Raw genomic sequence first — 18070 nt, forward strand, 5'->3', positions numbered from 1 at the left:
AGGTTTTGCGTTCACGTGTCTGCTTAAAGCGAGGAATAATCATATGACAAAAAGTTCACAAGTTACATCTAGAAGAGGCAGTGATCCAATCCTGCTGCTGTTGTGAATGAGTTATATTAAATTTACCCAAAGGACAGTGAGCCCCTGCTTTGTTAATAACAGCTCAGTGAGTGCCAAAGACTCACTAAGAGACACAAATGAAACATGTCTAAAATTCAGTAAAAAGCAAGAGTAACTGCATATACCTTGTGAGAGATATATGAACGGATATCTGAACAGTGGCAGCATTAGACTCATTGTCTTCTCGATATTCAGAATTCCACCTTGTGATTATGGACATTATTTTTTAGCTGTCAGCAAAAAGCCTTTAAATGAGCCTGTGAGCAACAGGTTGCATCTTTAATGCACTAGCCATTAATGTAGTGTAGGGTTTGGTGCAGCGGGAAGCCCGTAATAATCAATTTCCTGCTGCTGTAATCATAGCTGTCTGTAAGTAAATTAGCATCTGCTGAGTGTTACTGAGAGGCGTCTGCTGAGAGGGAGTGGTGGTTAAAAGCAGTGTAGGGAGCGTGACACAGGCTGTGGGACTGCGGTCTCATGTCAGGTCTATTAAATTATGGCTAACATGAGTCATTGCGAGATGGAACTAATAGATGCATGTGATTGTGATATTGTGAGATCCAATCAGCATCGCAGATGGACTGTGTCTCATCTGACTTATCACCCTCCTCTAGATACCATCCAATGACACAGAGGCGGCTCAGTATAAAATCTTATCTTAGATATTGGATGAACCTGTCACACTCTGTATTACAAGTGATCTTTATTTAGCTGGAGTATATTAAAAAAAAAGCGGAAGAGGCAACATGAAGACAAGAGGCTAAAAGCGACTCATAATTTGTTGATGTCACACTGGCTGACTGGAGGAGGTCTATTATAGAATCCAACCAATCGCAAACCAATTACAAAGATGAGAGTCAAATTTTAGTATAAAGGGAGACCGGCAAAGTGATCATTGATTGGATGGTTAAACAAACAGATTACATCGGCAGTTGCTTTTAATCTGAGATATCTTTTACTGCCATTAGCATGTAACTACATGTGACAATGTTAAAACAGCAGTAGCTTTAAAAAAAACAATAACACTCCAGTCCTGCCTTCCTGGAGCAGATGATCATTCAGAGAAGGCCAGAAAAGGCCGGCTAAACTGACACTCCGAGAGTAGCAAAAACTGTTGAAACTGAAGGCTTCATTTAGGACATTGTATATATAACATAACATACGGAAAAGCATAAAATGTCCACTTTAATATGTGACCAAAGGAAAAGCACAGGTGTAATTAATGAAGCTTGTTGGCTAATTGGCACTCGCTGTTTGCAATATGATTTACAATGATTGGCTTATTCACAGCTGTGCAACAAGTACCATCCAATCATATTCATGCAGGTGTAAAGAGCGGACAGTATAACGTGACACTTATATCTGTTACTGTGACAATCATGTTAAAGAGAAAAGCACCCAGCCCGAATTAAGAAATTGTGCCTTTAGGACGCAAAGCGAGCAGGAAGGACTTCCATACGGTTGTGATGTCCCCATTATACTACATATATAGCTTATTTATTTCTAAAGAAACACAACAATGTATAAAAGGCTTTACCTTGTATCTTACTTTATGGCTCCATAGCAGCCGTTTTTGTAAAAATAGGTTTGTGTTATATCCACGCGACTTGCTGTAATGGACATAGTCGACAAGTTACCCTACTGTACAAGAGAAGCTTGCAGGCATTTTTGACTGACATCAGCTGTTTTAGTTTAATTACTAATGTTAACTAGCATTTTAGTTCACAATATTTAGCCCGTGCCTATGTTATCTGCTTGCATTTACTGTACCTACGCTCTCCGTCTCTGCAAGATTTGGAATGATTGAGATTTATCTTGGAACAGAGACCAGAAGACTTACAACTTTCACACAGGTTGCCCACGTCACATCTACGTCTTCAAGCTCAGATTGAGAGTGCGAGGTAACGTTCAGCCATCAACGGAAAGGTGCTTCTAATAGAGTTCACTCGTCTTCTTGGAAATTTACTGCCCCACATTGTCGATTTCTTTAAATGTCTATGCAACAGCCCAGTTGTGAAAATGCTAACCAATCATAGTAGACTGGGCATTTTCCCGAGGAGGGCTTAAAGATACAGGCAGTGTTTCAAACATTGGGTGAATATAGCTATATTTTTAGACAGGCAGTATAAGAAAAGTAATGTGTTTTGAATATTAAAGCATGAAACATGTTCTAGGAGAAAGTATGAACTGAAAATGATGATGGGAAATTTAAGACCGATTGGCAATTTCCTAACGCAAGTGTGTTTGACTGATATAACATTAATGTCTACATTGTATGCAGGTGTGCCAGATGTAGGGCCTTGGTATTGTGCATGTTGATTCACTAGAATGGGGCACAAAATGGAATGGATCTATCCATAATGTTAATAGTTACACCTGTGATTTTCCTGTTATGATTTTTCATGATGTTCCTGTTATGTCAAAATGTTTGCCATGAAAAAGTTTTACGGCCCACCACGGCAACATTTCTGCAACCACGGTATCGGAAACAAGGCTGTACAAAAGGGTGTCTATCAGTAGTGATTGTTAGTGCATGTGCTTCACACCGCGAGCGGGCACACACGCCACATGGAGGAAAAGGGAGAGAAAGAAAAAAGAGACTGCCGCTGTCCGGAGGGTAACTAGCCAGTTGTTAAAACAGACCTGCCCCCACTGCTAGAAAAACCTAAAGGATACGCTGACATGCCATTACTTGTCATTATCGCTATTTTTTTTAGTCACTGTTGTAATTTACTCTAATTTTATCTTCTTATCAAACACTTGGTAAGAAAACAAACAAAGTGTATGTTAAATTACTCATTTAACTAACCTAAATATTTATTATATCCTTTTAAAGTACAAAATCAACTTCATATTTATTGCTGTGTCAAAAAAAAGCAATGAGTCAAGCATTCATCCAGTGTTCACCTGGTGCACAGTCAAATTTGACTTCAAACAAAAGAAATGCTCAGAGAATAATTCTAGTTCAAACACAACACTGCTGTGTAAGTAATACAATGATCTAAGGCAGAGATTCATGCCCTGGACCCCATGTAGACAAAAACATTAAGGGTCCTAGCCCACTGCCAGAATGTTGTTGTTCATTATAGTTATACATTGCGTGGTTACTTCAGGTGAGACAAAGGTGCCTATTATGGGAGTAGTCATGGTTGTACATCAATAAATACAATAGCATCCAGTTAATTAAATTACAAAATGTTCCTAAGGACCTAAGGACCAACTACGGAACCTTTTTTTAATTTATTCAACATGGATTTGTCCACAGAATGTTGCTCCTTTCCAGAGCAGCCTGCTTGACATTCATTCACTGTTACTTGCTGTTTCTGTGCCTTGCTCAAGGGGACTACACTGGGAGAGAGGTGGAACCATTACAGAATCCACTTACAGCACGCCTTTTGATACTAGCTTTTAAAAACATTGGGCCTCTTGTTTTGACTCAGTCCAACAGAAAATCTTGACATCTATGGGACAATTTCGCTCCCCAGGGCTAGAAAGGTCATTCAACTCACCGTCTACACATGCTGGTCTCGCCCTGGTGGTACCAGCGATTTGGCCTCTCCGGCAAGCGCAGCGGGCCGTCTGCCTAGCGATGGTCCGTCTGGGAACGCTGCTGTCTCTGTTGAGCATCACTATCTCGCAGGTTCCCACCGCCAACTGGCCTGCCAAACACAAAAACGAGGAACAAAGTACATCACATTAGAATAACGAGATTGCAATTAACATATTACAGAGGAGCAACTGGTCTTCAAAGACACAACCAACGGGCAGCTTGGAAACAGAGCCCTTTTTTTGTATGTATAGTACTGAACAATTTAATACTCTCATTTCAGTCTCAAACAGAAAAATGAAAAAATGGATTTTAAAACTTTTAAAGCAGCAGGCCAGAGTGCTTCTTCAGTTTTAATACAGTATGGCTGCTGTCTATATCAAAGATCTATATTCATTTTATCCTATGTAATTTTTATTTAGTCAAAGACGATACGTCTTAGGCTAACAGCCACACAATTGAATTTTAAAATCTTTGGGTTTTGGATTTTTTTTAATTTGACAATTGAACTAGTTAATGGTTCACTGGCTGTAATAATGTGACTCGGTTGACATGACAGTTGCTGCCGGGCACTGCGTTCTACAACAGACCCGATTTTCCAGGCAAGTTAAGCTCTACTGAAACAGTAAATGAACAGAATGTCTTAAAATGATGATTACCTTGCTCAAGAATCTCTGCGTTGTGTATGTGCTGTTCATACACTTCTACTTAAGCAAAGAGAATTACTTCAGAGTTCTCCAAGCATTACAAATTGATGGATGACTCCCTGGCCAACAAATAGCAGGTATACAGGTTTTTTGAGTTTCAACTTTGTCAGAATGTGATCTCTGATTACACAAACTGGACTACTTGGGGGGGGGGGGGGGGGGGGGGGGGGGGGGGGGATTATTGCAGTAATAGTAACTGTTTTTCATTATCTTGACTTTTGCATGTTGGGGAAGTTAAAAGAGTTTTTAAACTTTTCACTCTCTTTTTACTTGGCATGAAATGAACGGGATGAAATAAATAAAATTCTAAATTGAAAAATTTTCATTTTAAATATTGAGTGAGTTTGGATGATTTTAAGATTGTGTATGCCAGCATGCCAGCAGTACAGTACACCTTTGTCAAACTATTATCAAGGTGTAGAGATGACCTTGAACTGCAGCTGTGGCTCATTCATGGCCCTGACAAACGCTTCGGAGGAGTCACACTGAATATTCTAGGTGTAACAATGATGTTTTCAATGTTGAGATTTATTAAATACACCCTCCGTGGCCTTTCATAGCTTACAGTCTCATTGAACACTTAATGTTGAGGCAGCAGCATTGTTTGGGTACAGTGTTTGGAAACCCAAGGGAACACATTTAATTGTCTTTTATTGAGGCCTTCCTGATGTGTTTGAGGGAATTATGAACTGTTAATAGTCTTGTGTTTATAGGTAAACCAGCTTTAATCACAGGAAATTGCTTGAGGGTGTCTGCTCCTTTCAAAAACAAATTTCAAAGAACAAATTCAATATATGTTAATGACACATTTTCAGTAGCATCTTTTTCATTTAAAATCTAAGGGACGTTTGTTGCAGCCTCAAATAAGTACTAAAAAATGAATCAATAACCACCACCTGCTGAACAATATTAACGTGTGAGTGCATCAAATCTGACTGCTTGAATGTTTCATAATAAGTGCAAAATAAATGCATGTGAACTTAAAGAACTATTTCAATTTCACTAGGGTGAACATGGCAGCACAGAGAAAGTTGGGGAAAGTTACTTCAACTTTGTAATAATCTGGACAAAGTTACACAGTTTCTTTTTTTCCTTTTCTTTATTGAATGGAAAGCTGCCAGTGAACGCCACTCAGGCTGACACTGAAATAAAATCAGTTCAGCAAAGGTAGATTAGAGAAGAGTCTGTGCTGCAGTTCTTGTAAGGGCAAGCCCCGGCATTCACCAACCATCACTCCTTTACACTGCTGTTTCTAGTTGCTTCCCAGCACCCTCAAAGGCTCATTAAGTGAGACGTTAACTGCTAAATAGCATGAAATGACTGTAATAATGGCAAAGGTTGAAAGGGTTGTTGATCAACATAAATGACTCATAAAATTGCCTCAGTGGGTGCTGAGATGTTTCAGAAGCTACTTGCTTTTGAGAAAGACATGTTGGAAATATTCCAGATAGTGATTGTGGTTTGGTTTTATTGTTGTGACAATGTGAGATTAACCCACTATGGCGCAGGAATTCTCTTTGTGGCCCAATGACCACCCAACCAATTATTCCAACTATGTGCGCTGACAATGTAACATTAATTTAGACTTGAATCAATTATGAATCAGAAAAAGTGACACCCCTTCGGCCCTTGACCCTTGAAGTTTTACATTTCCATGAACTTTGATGACTAAATTCACAATCTCCATAGAATGGAACCCTGTCATTTTTGTAATCCAAAGGCCTTACATTGTTTTCCCTGGCCAACAAGTTTGCCTGAACTCATGGTCCTCAGAGGATGGACCCTAATGTTGTTGGCAAATCCTTGATTCTTCCTCTAGTAACACAGTCAGGTTACTGTAAGAACTCAAATCAGAAGATCAGACTGCCATGAAATGGCAGCTTCATGTTCTCCCTAAAATGAACCCTTTGATTTTCAACACTTAATGGGCTTTCCCCCAGGTCCACCTCAACATTGCAACCTCTAGCGCCTGCAAACCAAGCTTAAGACTTTTGTATTAATAATTGGTCCCTGTTAGTATCCACACTCAACCCCAAACAGATTTTAAATAAATGGATTGGTGGGTGGGTTGTTGGTCTCAGTGGCAGCTACCTTTGTGATTTAAACTAGAAAGGTGTATTTTTTACATAAAATTATTATCTAGACCAGTCTTGGGAGTCATTTTTACAATAACCTCTATGAAGAACTGCTATGCACACTTCATAGCCTCAGCCATGCTGCCCACCCTCCCCTACCCACCACTCAGCCCACCCTCTACTCTTTTCTGCTAAGGCGAGTCTCTGTTTACTCGGTGGGTGCTTGGAGGACAGAGGTGCCATCAGATATCAGTGCTCGCTGCCATGTTTCCACATTGAACAGATGAATGGGCTTCATGCAATAAGCCTAAAGGAGGAGAACAGCAAGGCGGAGAGTGCGTGTGTTGGGGGGGGGGTTGTAATGTTTCCTAAGCCACGGCCAGTGTTCCATCATAAGTACAGGAGTTAATTCATATGACAGTGGGTTTCTCAGCAGCGTGAAGACACTTGGCCTCATCTCTGTTTCACATGATGAAATGGGCATATGGCTGCTGCGGCGGCAAGGCGCTTGCCAAGTCAAGGATGTCGCCACGTTGCCGTACAGGCTATGGATCATGTTAAACATCTAGAGGGCTACAGGAAGCCGATACAGAGCACAGAGACTGTCTCTCACCACTAAATGGCACCCTGATGACCTTCACTGATCACTGAATCACAACACTATCTAAGTGCAATGTGGCAGCGGAGCTGCACAGTGGTTCGAACAAACACAGCATACAGCAAAGATGCGAGTCTGTGCTCTACATACTAGCACTTTGATCAGACACACTGCAGATATACCAAGTAAAGGAGCACAAATATCTTAGTATCTCTGCCTGAAATAAGCTGCCAGGAGCCCACACTTGCTTTCACAATTTTCCCAATTCAATGTGTGTCATTGTAAGACTGAGAACTGCTGGGCATGATGAGGTTATTAAACTTTATTACACTGGCTGACTCTGACCACACTAAGTGAAAATAGCAAACTAATAATTATCTTTCCTGTTAACATTGCAATCGGTTTCTCATTTAGACATGTACAGTGGGGCTCAAAAGTTTGGACAACCCAGGTAAAAATTTGTATTATTGTGCATAAAAAAGCCAAGAAAAGATGTACGTTTGGAGAGGAAAGGGCACAAAACTTAATGAAAAGAACCTCTGTCCAACTGTTAAGCACGGGGGTGGATCAATCATGCTTTGGGGTTGTATTTCTGCCAGTGGCACAGGGAACATTTCATGAGTAGAAGGAAAAATATATTAAATAAAATGTCAGCAAATGTTGGACGCTAACTTGATGCCATCTCTGAAAAAGCTGAAGTTAAAGAGCTTCTACAAATGGATAATGATCCTAAACATACCTTAAAATCCACGGTGGATTACATGAAGAGGCGTAAACTGAAGGTTTTGCCATGGCCTTCACAATCTCCTGACCTCAACGTAACTGAAAATATATGGATAGACCTTAAAAGAGCAGTGTGTGACAGACAGCCTAGAAATCTAAAAGAACTGGAAGACTTTTGTAAGGAAGAATGGGCAAAGATACCTCAAACAAGAATTGAGAGACTCTTGGCTGGCTACAAGAAGCGTTTACAAGCTGTGATGCTTGCCAAAGGGGGCAGTACAAGGTATTAACTCTGTAGGGTGGCCAAACTTTTGCAGACACTATTTTTTTGTTTTCTTTTATTTTGACAGTGTAAATGAAGGAAATAAAATATAACTTTTTGTGAGATATTGTATGAATGTCTAATCTGTCATTTGATGACTTTTGGAGATTGTTCCATCTTTTCATGGCTTCTTTATGCACATTAATACAACTTTTTTACCTGGGGTGCCAAAACTTTTGAGCCCCACTGTACTTATCAATAAAACGTTCACTTTGTTCTTATTATCTATCTTATCTTTTTTTTCTTGTGTCTCTCTTTAATTAAAACTGTGCAGATACATCAGTAGTTAGTCCTAACTGATAAAATACAAATCAGATTTAACAAACAAACACATCAGACACAGCCATGCACTGGTCTCATTCAACTGAAACCAGATTGGGTGCTATGAGAATTGCTATGCTTCTTCTCAGGTAATCTGCCATGAAAAAAATGTATGAAAGGCTGCACTGAAGGAACTATGACAAGGAATCCCATTTCCATATTAAAACAATATTCCTTTATAGATTGTATTATTCCTCGCAGGCAGCAGATGGAAGTGAGGTGTTACAATGTTTTATTGCAGAGATCGTCTCTGCAAACTACTCTTTCAAACCATGTTTATTAAAAATTCCACTTCTTGTAAAGCTAGTTCAGTTAATTATTCATGACAATGTGTATTGTATTTGGTATTATTCCCCATAAAGACACAGCTATAGCACAGAGCCATTATGTGCTGGCTCGCCTCAAACGTCCTGGCATTAAATCTAACCAGTTTTTCCTGAGAGAGTCAATCAGACTCTAATCACAACACTGGCATAGAATAATAAGTCTCAGTGATTATCTTCCTTCCATTGTATGTTCCTTTCTTGACAGACGTGCCATTCGCAAGGATGAAAATGGGACTGCCAACAAAGCGCCAATTTAGAGAGCATGACAATCATATTAACATGCATCAAATCAGATATGAATTCAAAGGATCTTTTATGGAAGATTTAAAACATTGTGTGATGCGTTATAATATTAATGCTACAGGTATCAGTCAAAATAAATGTATCCTTTTGTGGTGGCTCCAGTTATCAAGTTTTGTAATGTATTGAGAACTGAGTAAACTTCCATACCTGTCATGTTTTTGTCCTTGTTTTAGTCCCTGTTATGGCTTTGTCTTGTGTGGGATCAATTCATTTAGTTTCTGTTGCTGGTCGGATTATTGTTCTGTTCGGTGCTTCTCTGGTCAGGTCTGATCTGGTATGTTATGTTTGTCAGTGTTCAAGTTTGTTCCTTTTTCCTGATATGTGCAATCTTTAGTATTTCTGGAAATATTTTGCCTGCATCTTCAAGACTCTTTTTGTTGTATCCTTTTGCTCCAATAAATCTTTGAACTGTGCTCTCGTCATCTTTGCATTTGGATCCAAGTCTCCTCTCCAATCTGACTATACCACCACAAATCTTAAATCCATACACCTACATCACACTACTTGGCCTAATTTTTCCTGAAAGTCTGTATTCACGGCGGCAAATAATGATTATCATTATTGATAATGGATTAATTTAACAATTCAAATGGACTTTTTTTGCACCTACTAATGAACAGGTGGTATTCATTTAGTTAAAAGGAGCACTCTAAGACAATAATGGCGTTTTTCCATTACATGGTACCTGCTCAACACAGCTTGACTCAGCCACGGTGCCCCATCCTCCTTTTTCATCGCACGACACATGCGTGAGGCAAGCGTGGCTAGTTGTCATAGCAGGAAACTGCTGCAACCTAACGTCACACACAAAGAACGTCGAACATGTGTTGCTTTTGATTCTCGACATGTGGCTGTTGCCACAACCAGAAGACAAATTTAGTTTTAATAGAAGCTGGAGGCAGCAAAAAAAAAAAAAAAAGATGGCTAAACTACTTAAACACGGCGGGTTTGTTCAGGACACCCCCGTCTGTTGCTAGCAATTATGACACAGTGAATAGTGACGATTCTCTCCAACCAATCAGTAGTCTGCAGGTTTTAACATCACCTTTGGTACAGCCTTAGCTCGCTTGGAACCTCAACTAAGGTGGAACTAAAAAAATACCTGTTAGCAGGTACCAGGGACTTTTTTTTCGTAATTTGGTTTGGTTTTTGGTTTGGTAATTTGGTTCATAAACCAAGAAAGGCAAGTCAAGGAGGTACCATGCAGTGGAAAAATGCCATAAGACTTGTTCCACAAACGCTCCAAACCCCCAAAATTCATTTTCAGCCATTTTCAGCATGTACCTTGCTAACTCAAAGTATGTTGTTGTTTTACGTAGCAAAGGAATTTTGAGAACGACAACACTGAGACGATATCAGGCTTTATCCTGGAGAGGTACTTTGGTTGATCCAGACTATTCACTGTGTTACATTACCTAAAAAGCAGGCTAAAAAACATAAAAAGTTAATCTAAATTACTGGGTAAATATCTGGATTTTTCCTTTACTGCTGCTCTGATTTCAATCAATCTGACCTAATCGTCCTTTTGTGCCCGTTCGGATTTCACAACTCTGTTATTAGCAACTCAGGACGACATGAAACTGCGATCCCTTTTGACTAAGCATACGCTAGTCAAGGCAGCCACAGCCAAGTGCATGTCATTACCTTAACACTGTTTGACGCCAGCAGCGCAGTAGGTATCATGTAATAATGACACCAGGTCAGAGAGGTAGATGTTTGACTGACCCCATAATATATGCTTCCCGATGGCGCTGTGAGATTCTGCTGCTAAACAAGTACGGCAGCAGAACAGTGGAGCAAAACACACGCTTTTTATTAATGTGCTTGGTTTATAGGGAATACAACCGTTTGATTTCGAATGCTATTTGAATACTCTACAGCGGTCCGATCAATATTTATGCAAGTAAACAACTCTCTGCCAAAGTCAGAGGACCTGTAATGGTACCTAAGAATGCAATTGAATCTGAAGCTGAAATGAATCAAGAACTATAGCAAAGGGATGTGTGGGAGCAGCAGGGGTGACTTCTGGAGATGAGGGGTGTGTTATGCCATTACATGATGAAGCTCATTTATCTGGGGGCGGAAAACTAAGCAGTGTTTTGGCAGGCAGTCAGTTTGCCATTTGTTGTTGTGAGGAGCAGTTTAAGCTCTCACATCCTGATGACAGTACAGGTTGGAGTTTTGTGCTCTGAAAAGCTCTTCATATTAACAAATGTGTACTTACATCCCATTACAATGTGGGGATTCTTAAAGCTACAACAAGCCTGATTTTCTATGCAGTCATGAGCACCCAGTGGGGCTGCAGAAATAGAGGAAAATGCACTGCACCCCCACCAACTGAGAAGCCGGAGATGTGCTCAAATTTAATTCTCGAGTCAGGTGTGTATACTACTCCACCCACGGGGAATGACAAATTGAAACTCTTGTAGCAGCAGTAGGATGGTGCTCCCTCTGGAGAAAGTCAAACTCAACAGTGTTGGGTTGTTTCCTTTTCACTGGAAAGCAGTAATTTGTTGTTTAGTTTGCTAATGTAACTTTACTGGACATCCAGGTCTTTGCAGTTACATTTTTTTAAAGACCAACCCACTCTCTAAAATTCAGAGCTGCCATTGTGTGACATTGCCAAAGGCAGCTTTAAAATAGAAAATATTCCCCTTACAGAGCTAGGACTGACACTGTAATTTAGGTCTGTCTTGTACAGTACACATGATGGAGGTGGCGTATGATAAATTTCTGTTGCAGTGATGCAGCACAGTCTGGGCTGCAGAGATATTACAATGTAGAGGACACTCAGACAATTGCTTGTAGATGAATAAAGGCTTGAGGCATAACAAATAAATGTACAGTATGCCTTGCAAAAGCAAACAGTTGCTCAGTTGAATGTTATGCAGAGTGGACTGTAAAGCCAAAGTGACTCACTTCAAATTCCATAGCCCTCTATGATGCCCCCCTTCTTTAAGGCAAACCCAGAGAAAATGGTGAGCATCAGAAGGCTATTATGACCCCATAAGCACTGTACAGTAATGCATATGTGAACTGCAGCTTTAATATTCAAGCACAGCGCTCTCAGGAAATATGGCATTAGGCAGAAAATAGAGCAGGACACAAGACTGAAGGAATATATCTCAAATCATTTACAATACTCTGCCAATGATGGAGCAGTTTCAAGCACATAGCTTTCCGCAGAGAAAATAAGAAAGCAGAAATACACTGAGCAGTACACTACACTCAACCACAAGGGAGGTCAAAGCTGAAGGCTAGATGGAATTCATATTCAGGGAGATGAAATATGAGCTTTGTGTGCTGCCAAATTGAGTTAGCTGTAAAAAAAAAAAAAAAAAGAAGAAATCTTTTCATTTTGTTCCATAAAGATGCTCATACTTTTACAGCTCTGCCACCTATAGGAGCAGGCTCCAATGATTTGCTAAGAATTTACAGCCAAGGTCATAATCAAAGCAGGTCTCCTTTTGCATGCTTAATGTAGCCGTGAAGAAGAGTGGAATGAAAAATCATCCTTTTCACTTCAAAAAGTCGGTAATTCTCTGCTACTCTGATTAGTTTAATGCTCTGATAGATAGACGATGCTCCCTGAGTTAAAAGTGAATACCAACCAAAGGTGTTTAAATACATCACTCTAGTCACCCATGAAGACTTTCTGTCTCCCACACAGGAGCTGATTTGCTAAGAAAAAAAGAAAAAGCAACCAAGATAGAATCCGTAATAAATTACCAGGATAAAATCTGTCTGTTTTGTGAAAGACATTTGGACAGGAGGCATCAGAGAGAGACACATGGTAGAGTCCACAACGCAAAGAGTGGACTGACTGTGTGAGTCGGTCATCAATGGAGCTCTGTACTGATTGTGAAGCCACAGGGACTCACTTTAAAATTTAGTGACACAGCCTGTATAAATATCTCAGAAACTGTGTGCTGTCATTCGACTGTGTGCATGTCCCATTGACAGTTTACTGCAGAGCAAGTAGACTGGATAGATTGTTGTCTCTGCTTCTCAGCTTCAGGGTGCTGTTATTTGTGTTCAGGAGAACTGATTGAATTATTCACATGTGCTGTAAAAAGCCCCATTGCTGTCTTTTGCAGTTATACGACACCACGTTTAGGATCTACAGTGTAGTTTTGTAGATGTGTTCACGTCACTTGAATCATCTAATGAATCTTTTCTCCTATTTGGTGCTGGTCAGGTAGCAGAGTGATTTTCTCAGAACCTTTTTTGCTTAATACAGCTGCCTGTTGCTGCTTGAAATGATATCCATGAGAAAAAGGTTAGCGGCCCTGAAAAGCAAAACAACAAGCCAATAAAGGCTAGAAATCTGTGTTGAAATGAGGGTACCTGCAGAGGTTGATACTTCTCTGTTGGTTCATCACTACAAACATTTTACACATGTTTCACATTGTGTGATCCAATGTTAATATAAGAAATATTTTTTAGTGGAGCTTTAAACATCTCAACAGGAAATCCAAAAAATAAAGATGTTATACTTTGTTTGATTGCCAGTTGATCATTGGAAACTGCAGTGCAGAAACAGCAATGACAGCTTACCTTAGCAATCGAAGATGCTCACAGATCTTGAGGATTCACACTTCTAAAATGCAAAATAGCCTCATTTGATCACAATATTTTAGAAGGAGGAATTTTTGTGTTCCCACTCGAAGTTGAAAAGTATACTTGGCATTAGAATTCCTTGAGCTGAGTTAAAGCAAAGGCTAACTGTCTGTCCACCCCCAACTTATAAATGTGGATAAAAATGCTCCATACCCTCCTCTTCCTCTTCACACGCACACGCACACGCACACACACACACACACACACAATCCAAAGCAATGTGGGTGACAAAGCAAGGAGGAGTTGCCAGCACTCTCCAACTGCACCACTAAACAAGAATGTGGGTCCAGTGAGGAAATCCAGACATTTCCAAATATATTGTTGAATAAACTGGCAACGCTGAGAGCGGATGACAGGCCATTTATCGTGGCGGGCGCTGGCCCAATGGCGTGCGCGTACAGGGCTGCTGTGCTTTGATTTCCTGTCCTGGCCACCATGACAGATGAGCTTCGGAGAGAGGGTGGAGGCGACGCAGCCTCTCACCACCACAAGGCTTCACCTCTCTGCCCACCAGTTCAACCACACTCTTCGCTGCTTGAGGGGCCTTCCGGGGCCAGGGAGGTGGAAGTGCGGGGGAGCTGGTCAAGGAAAGTGATGAGTGCTTTGACTCCATCAGTGGTGGACAGTCATAAACACACACAAAATGTATACTGTCAACTAGCTAATGAAATTAGGAAAAGCAATGGTGGTTTGACAGAACTGACTGGTTTCAGCTGCCAGTTTCAGAGGAGGATTTTAGTGGGATTTGAAGATTACATGTGCAGATAAATAACATACTATATACTTCATTCTTAAAATCCAGCTCAGAGCTGGAAGGAGGAGAGCGACAAACAGAGTATGTCAAAGCTCAAATCATATCCAGAGGCATTAACTAGGCCAAATCCAGCAGAATCTATTTACTCTAAGAAAATCAAGGGTATTAAAGTTCACAACAGATTGATTGAACAATTTTGTACAATAACACTCTAATGAGATCATTTTCAGATGAAATTGAGTCAATAATAAATGGCTGAGGGGAAGAGGAGAGCTGCTGTAACTCCTCAGATAATATGCAGGGGCTTGAAAGAAGGTTCAGGGGCTGCAATAAGAGGCTGGTGAAAGTAGCATTTTAGGAGAAAACACTTCAAATTAGAGGCAAAGGGAGCACATTTCAGTGCACAGGCAGTTCATTTTTCACATCACTGTCTACTTTTGTTCCTGGCGAGCAGCCAAAGACATTGATGTAGGCACTATCCCTCCTCCACAGCGGTAATTATGCTGCCGGCCAATGCTTGATTAAAAGATCTAATCTGCAAACTTAGTGTTCAACATCTCCCAACAAGTTCCAATGCTTTAAGCCCGTCTTCTGTGTCTTTGACAGCACTGGAATCCGAAATGTTTTGTCATGGAAGGCAGCCAATGAAGTGCAGGGAAACATACTTTTGCTTTCTATTCTGTGTCAGGGTGAAGGTGTAATTGCACCAGCGGATGTATTATTCAAGAAGAAAGCATGGCATGGATGGATATAGCCTTAACCTGTGTGAAATTATAAAAGCTTTGAAAGCAGGCCTTCTCCTGTCTGCACGAGGAATTAAAACAAGCAAACTGTGATTCTTTTTCACCTAAAGCTAAATTATGGCTTCACTAAATTGTCATTCCACAGGGTAAAGCAAAAAGAAACATGAGGTTAGTTTAATAATAAGGTTAAATATTCCAGTATTGTGAGAATATGGTCACTCTAGTATGTTACAGGCTCCTAAATAATAATATAAAACGGTGTTAGGTCCAATAATGTCACTATACACTGTCTGTTCAGTATCATACACTCACTACAGGAATGTTATTATAAAGATACCAAATCAAATTCAAATCAATCAATAATAAAAAAAAAAAAACATAATGTACAACAAGGTCAACATACATTGACTGGTGATGGGATACACATTGGACATTATGGGGAATGTTACAAAGGATCACCAGACCTGACCACACCATGTGCATTTGTATCCCAATAAGAAGCCATCCAAGACAATGGGGCAAAGTAATAAACAGTTAGAAGTGCCCTTACCCTCTCTCAGCAGATGGGAGTAGATGAGCCAGAGGAGCAGAAGGCAACAGAGTGACGCACCTCCACCTGCGGAGAGCGTCTTCACTCCAGACTGCATCCTACACCTTCAGCCTTTTAGATTATCCAAACTTTGAACGCTTGTGCCTCTTAGATGTCAAGCAGATCAGCGGAAGAGTGGCTAATCCAGTGGCGTCTCCACAGCCTGTCCTCGGCATCCATTTTGAGGTTATAATAGAAGAGAGGAGCTGATAGTAATCCCCTCTTGCTTTTCAAATTCCCTCGGAGAGCCGCATATCCATCTAGGCTGCTCAGCGCACACACACACGCACACACATACACACGCATGCGCGCTCGCGCGCACACACACACACACACACACACACACCCACACACACACACAGGGTACAATGTCACCAGATCTGGCCAAGTTTACGCAGCTGTGGTTTCAGGAGCTGGAATTCACTGGCAGGCTTCTACAAAAACTGTTAGTATGTAGATGCAGCAGCAGTCCCTTCGCAGTTTTCTGATCCTCACACGGATATATGTTGACGATGCTGCTAGTAAATTCAACCTCTCAACATCCCAAGAACGCCGCTGTCACCTCTATTTTCCTCCGCACTCTTTTCTTTTATTCCCAACCAACTTCTGCACCGAGCGCGGCTCTGTGAGACTCTACAGAGAAACGCGCAAGTTAACCCAGGCGGACATGACGAACATACCAATCAGCACAAACACTTGTCCGGAAACGCAACACTCCATGCGTCCAAAACAGCTGATGGCGCAAATGCGTCATATGTGGCCACATATGCACTGCAGCTCAAGCGAAATGTCACGTCAAAACAAGAGCGGCGGGTCTCACGCAGCGCACTGCCGCTGGACGAAACGCACTCTGAAGCGCGTCAATGCAGGCGGTGCAGCGAAGTTGGACACACTTGTCACCTGTATGAGCCTTTGTGGATGCTCTGGGAAATTGTCAGGGGTGATGCCTTGCATCTCGAAAAGCTCTCCTTCCCGCAAAGCAAGTGTTGGTTTTTAGATGAGTGTGTTCAGCCTTATTCTGCCCCGTTCGGCGACTACGAAGAAGAGGATTGCCTCCCTTCATTCCATAGCAGGAAACGCTGCTTCTGTTGCTGCTGTACCCTGAGTTGCCTTGAGTTACAGTGTTTCCATCTGCTCTCTCTGTCCCTTGCTTTCTCTCTCGCTCTCTTCTACACACATACACGCAGTGCCCCAATTCCTTTTGCAAAGTGAGAAACAAACTTTGAGCTCCCAGGCTATAAATCCTAAACTGTAGATGATGATCATGCTTATTTATACACAGTAAGATGTCCTATCTCAGCCCACAGGGAGTATCAAAGCAGCACCAGCATTCCCCACAATCTGACATGAAACTTTTCTTCCTGTTTTTATGTCCTCATTCATACTGTAGGTGGAAAACGCCCTTGAGGGCTGCATGGTCTGAGGACTACACTGGCATTCTGGGGATAATGTGAAAGGTCTGTTCCTGTACTGCTGGCAGGAACATGTGCAGTACCCCAGAGCTCTTTTAAGTCACATTTTTGTATACTGTCTAATCTCAAAATCACGATGTGTGTGTGTGTGTGTGTGTGTGTGTGTGTGTATGTGTGTGTGTGTGTGTGTGTGTGTGTGTGTGTGTGTGTGTGTGTGTGTGTGTGTGTGTGTGTGTGTGTGTGTGCTAAAGGTTAAAGGTGCCAGTCTATCTTCTGAAGGAACACCATTTATGACTCCCCTGCCACTCGTGGACCATTACTATAACTCACCCTCACTCTCTCTTACTCACACACACAAAATTCCATGACCAGTGAATGTGCACTTTATTAGCAGATGGAGAAGTTTCCTCCTCTGCTGTGCTATCAGCCAGCTTTTATGATGAAGTATAGGCCCAGGCCAAGGCCTGTCACCTCATCAGTGTAGTATGTGAAAAATGACTGGACCTCATACTGCACAGACTGTTTGTGAAGTATTAAGGGTATAGTTTGCTGACTTTTCACCTTATGTTCTACAATCTGCTTGCTTTATCTCCACTGCTATAACCAGCTGTAGCAGCTTACTTTACGTGGACAACAGTAGAAGAACTAAAGGGAGAATTTGGATGCTGAGAGGAGAAATTTGCTTCTCTTGTCTCGCTCAGCTCAGCCAGATTTCAGAATCAAGAACCACGTTTCAGTCTGTCAGAGTGACGTCCCAGCAGGGATTGCAGTGTAATTAATCACAATCCATCACTGTGACTGACAGGGTTGTGAAAGTTCTGCCAGTTTGTTTTTCACCCATTATTGTTATGTTGACGAATACGATATAGACTTTTATTTCATTCGCATTTGGGTGTGTGTGGATTGTGCT

General features: G+C 41.2%; 1 protein-coding gene across 6 annotated transcripts in view; it reads right to left on the reverse strand.

Annotated features, from left to right (window-relative positions):
- The window catches only part of tafa5l (TAFA chemokine like family member 5, like), a 40223-nt gene extending 23312 nt beyond the window's left edge, over nt 1-16911 (reverse strand). For 2 of the 6 annotated variants that reach the window (XM_034877334.1, XM_034877333.1), the window contains exons 1-2: nt 15710-16911; nt 3630-3779 (exon numbers count right to left, since the gene is read on the reverse strand). In XM_034877334.1, coding sequence (XP_034733225.1) covers nt 3630-3779; nt 15710-15806 — 247 coding nt within the window. In that variant the 5' untranslated portion in view covers nt 15807-16911. The remainder of the gene's footprint in view (nt 1-3629; nt 3780-15709) is intronic. The other 4 variants (XM_034877336.1, XM_034877335.1, XM_034877338.1 and 1 more) reach the window with 3 other exon arrangements.
- Nucleotides 16912-18070: the final 1159 nt, after the last annotated feature.

This window comes from Etheostoma cragini, chromosome 7, assembly GCF_013103735.1.
Source record: "Etheostoma cragini isolate CJK2018 chromosome 7, CSU_Ecrag_1.0, whole genome shotgun sequence".
In the NCBI taxonomy this organism is placed as follows: Eukaryota; Metazoa; Chordata; class Actinopteri; order Perciformes; family Percidae; genus Etheostoma; species Etheostoma cragini.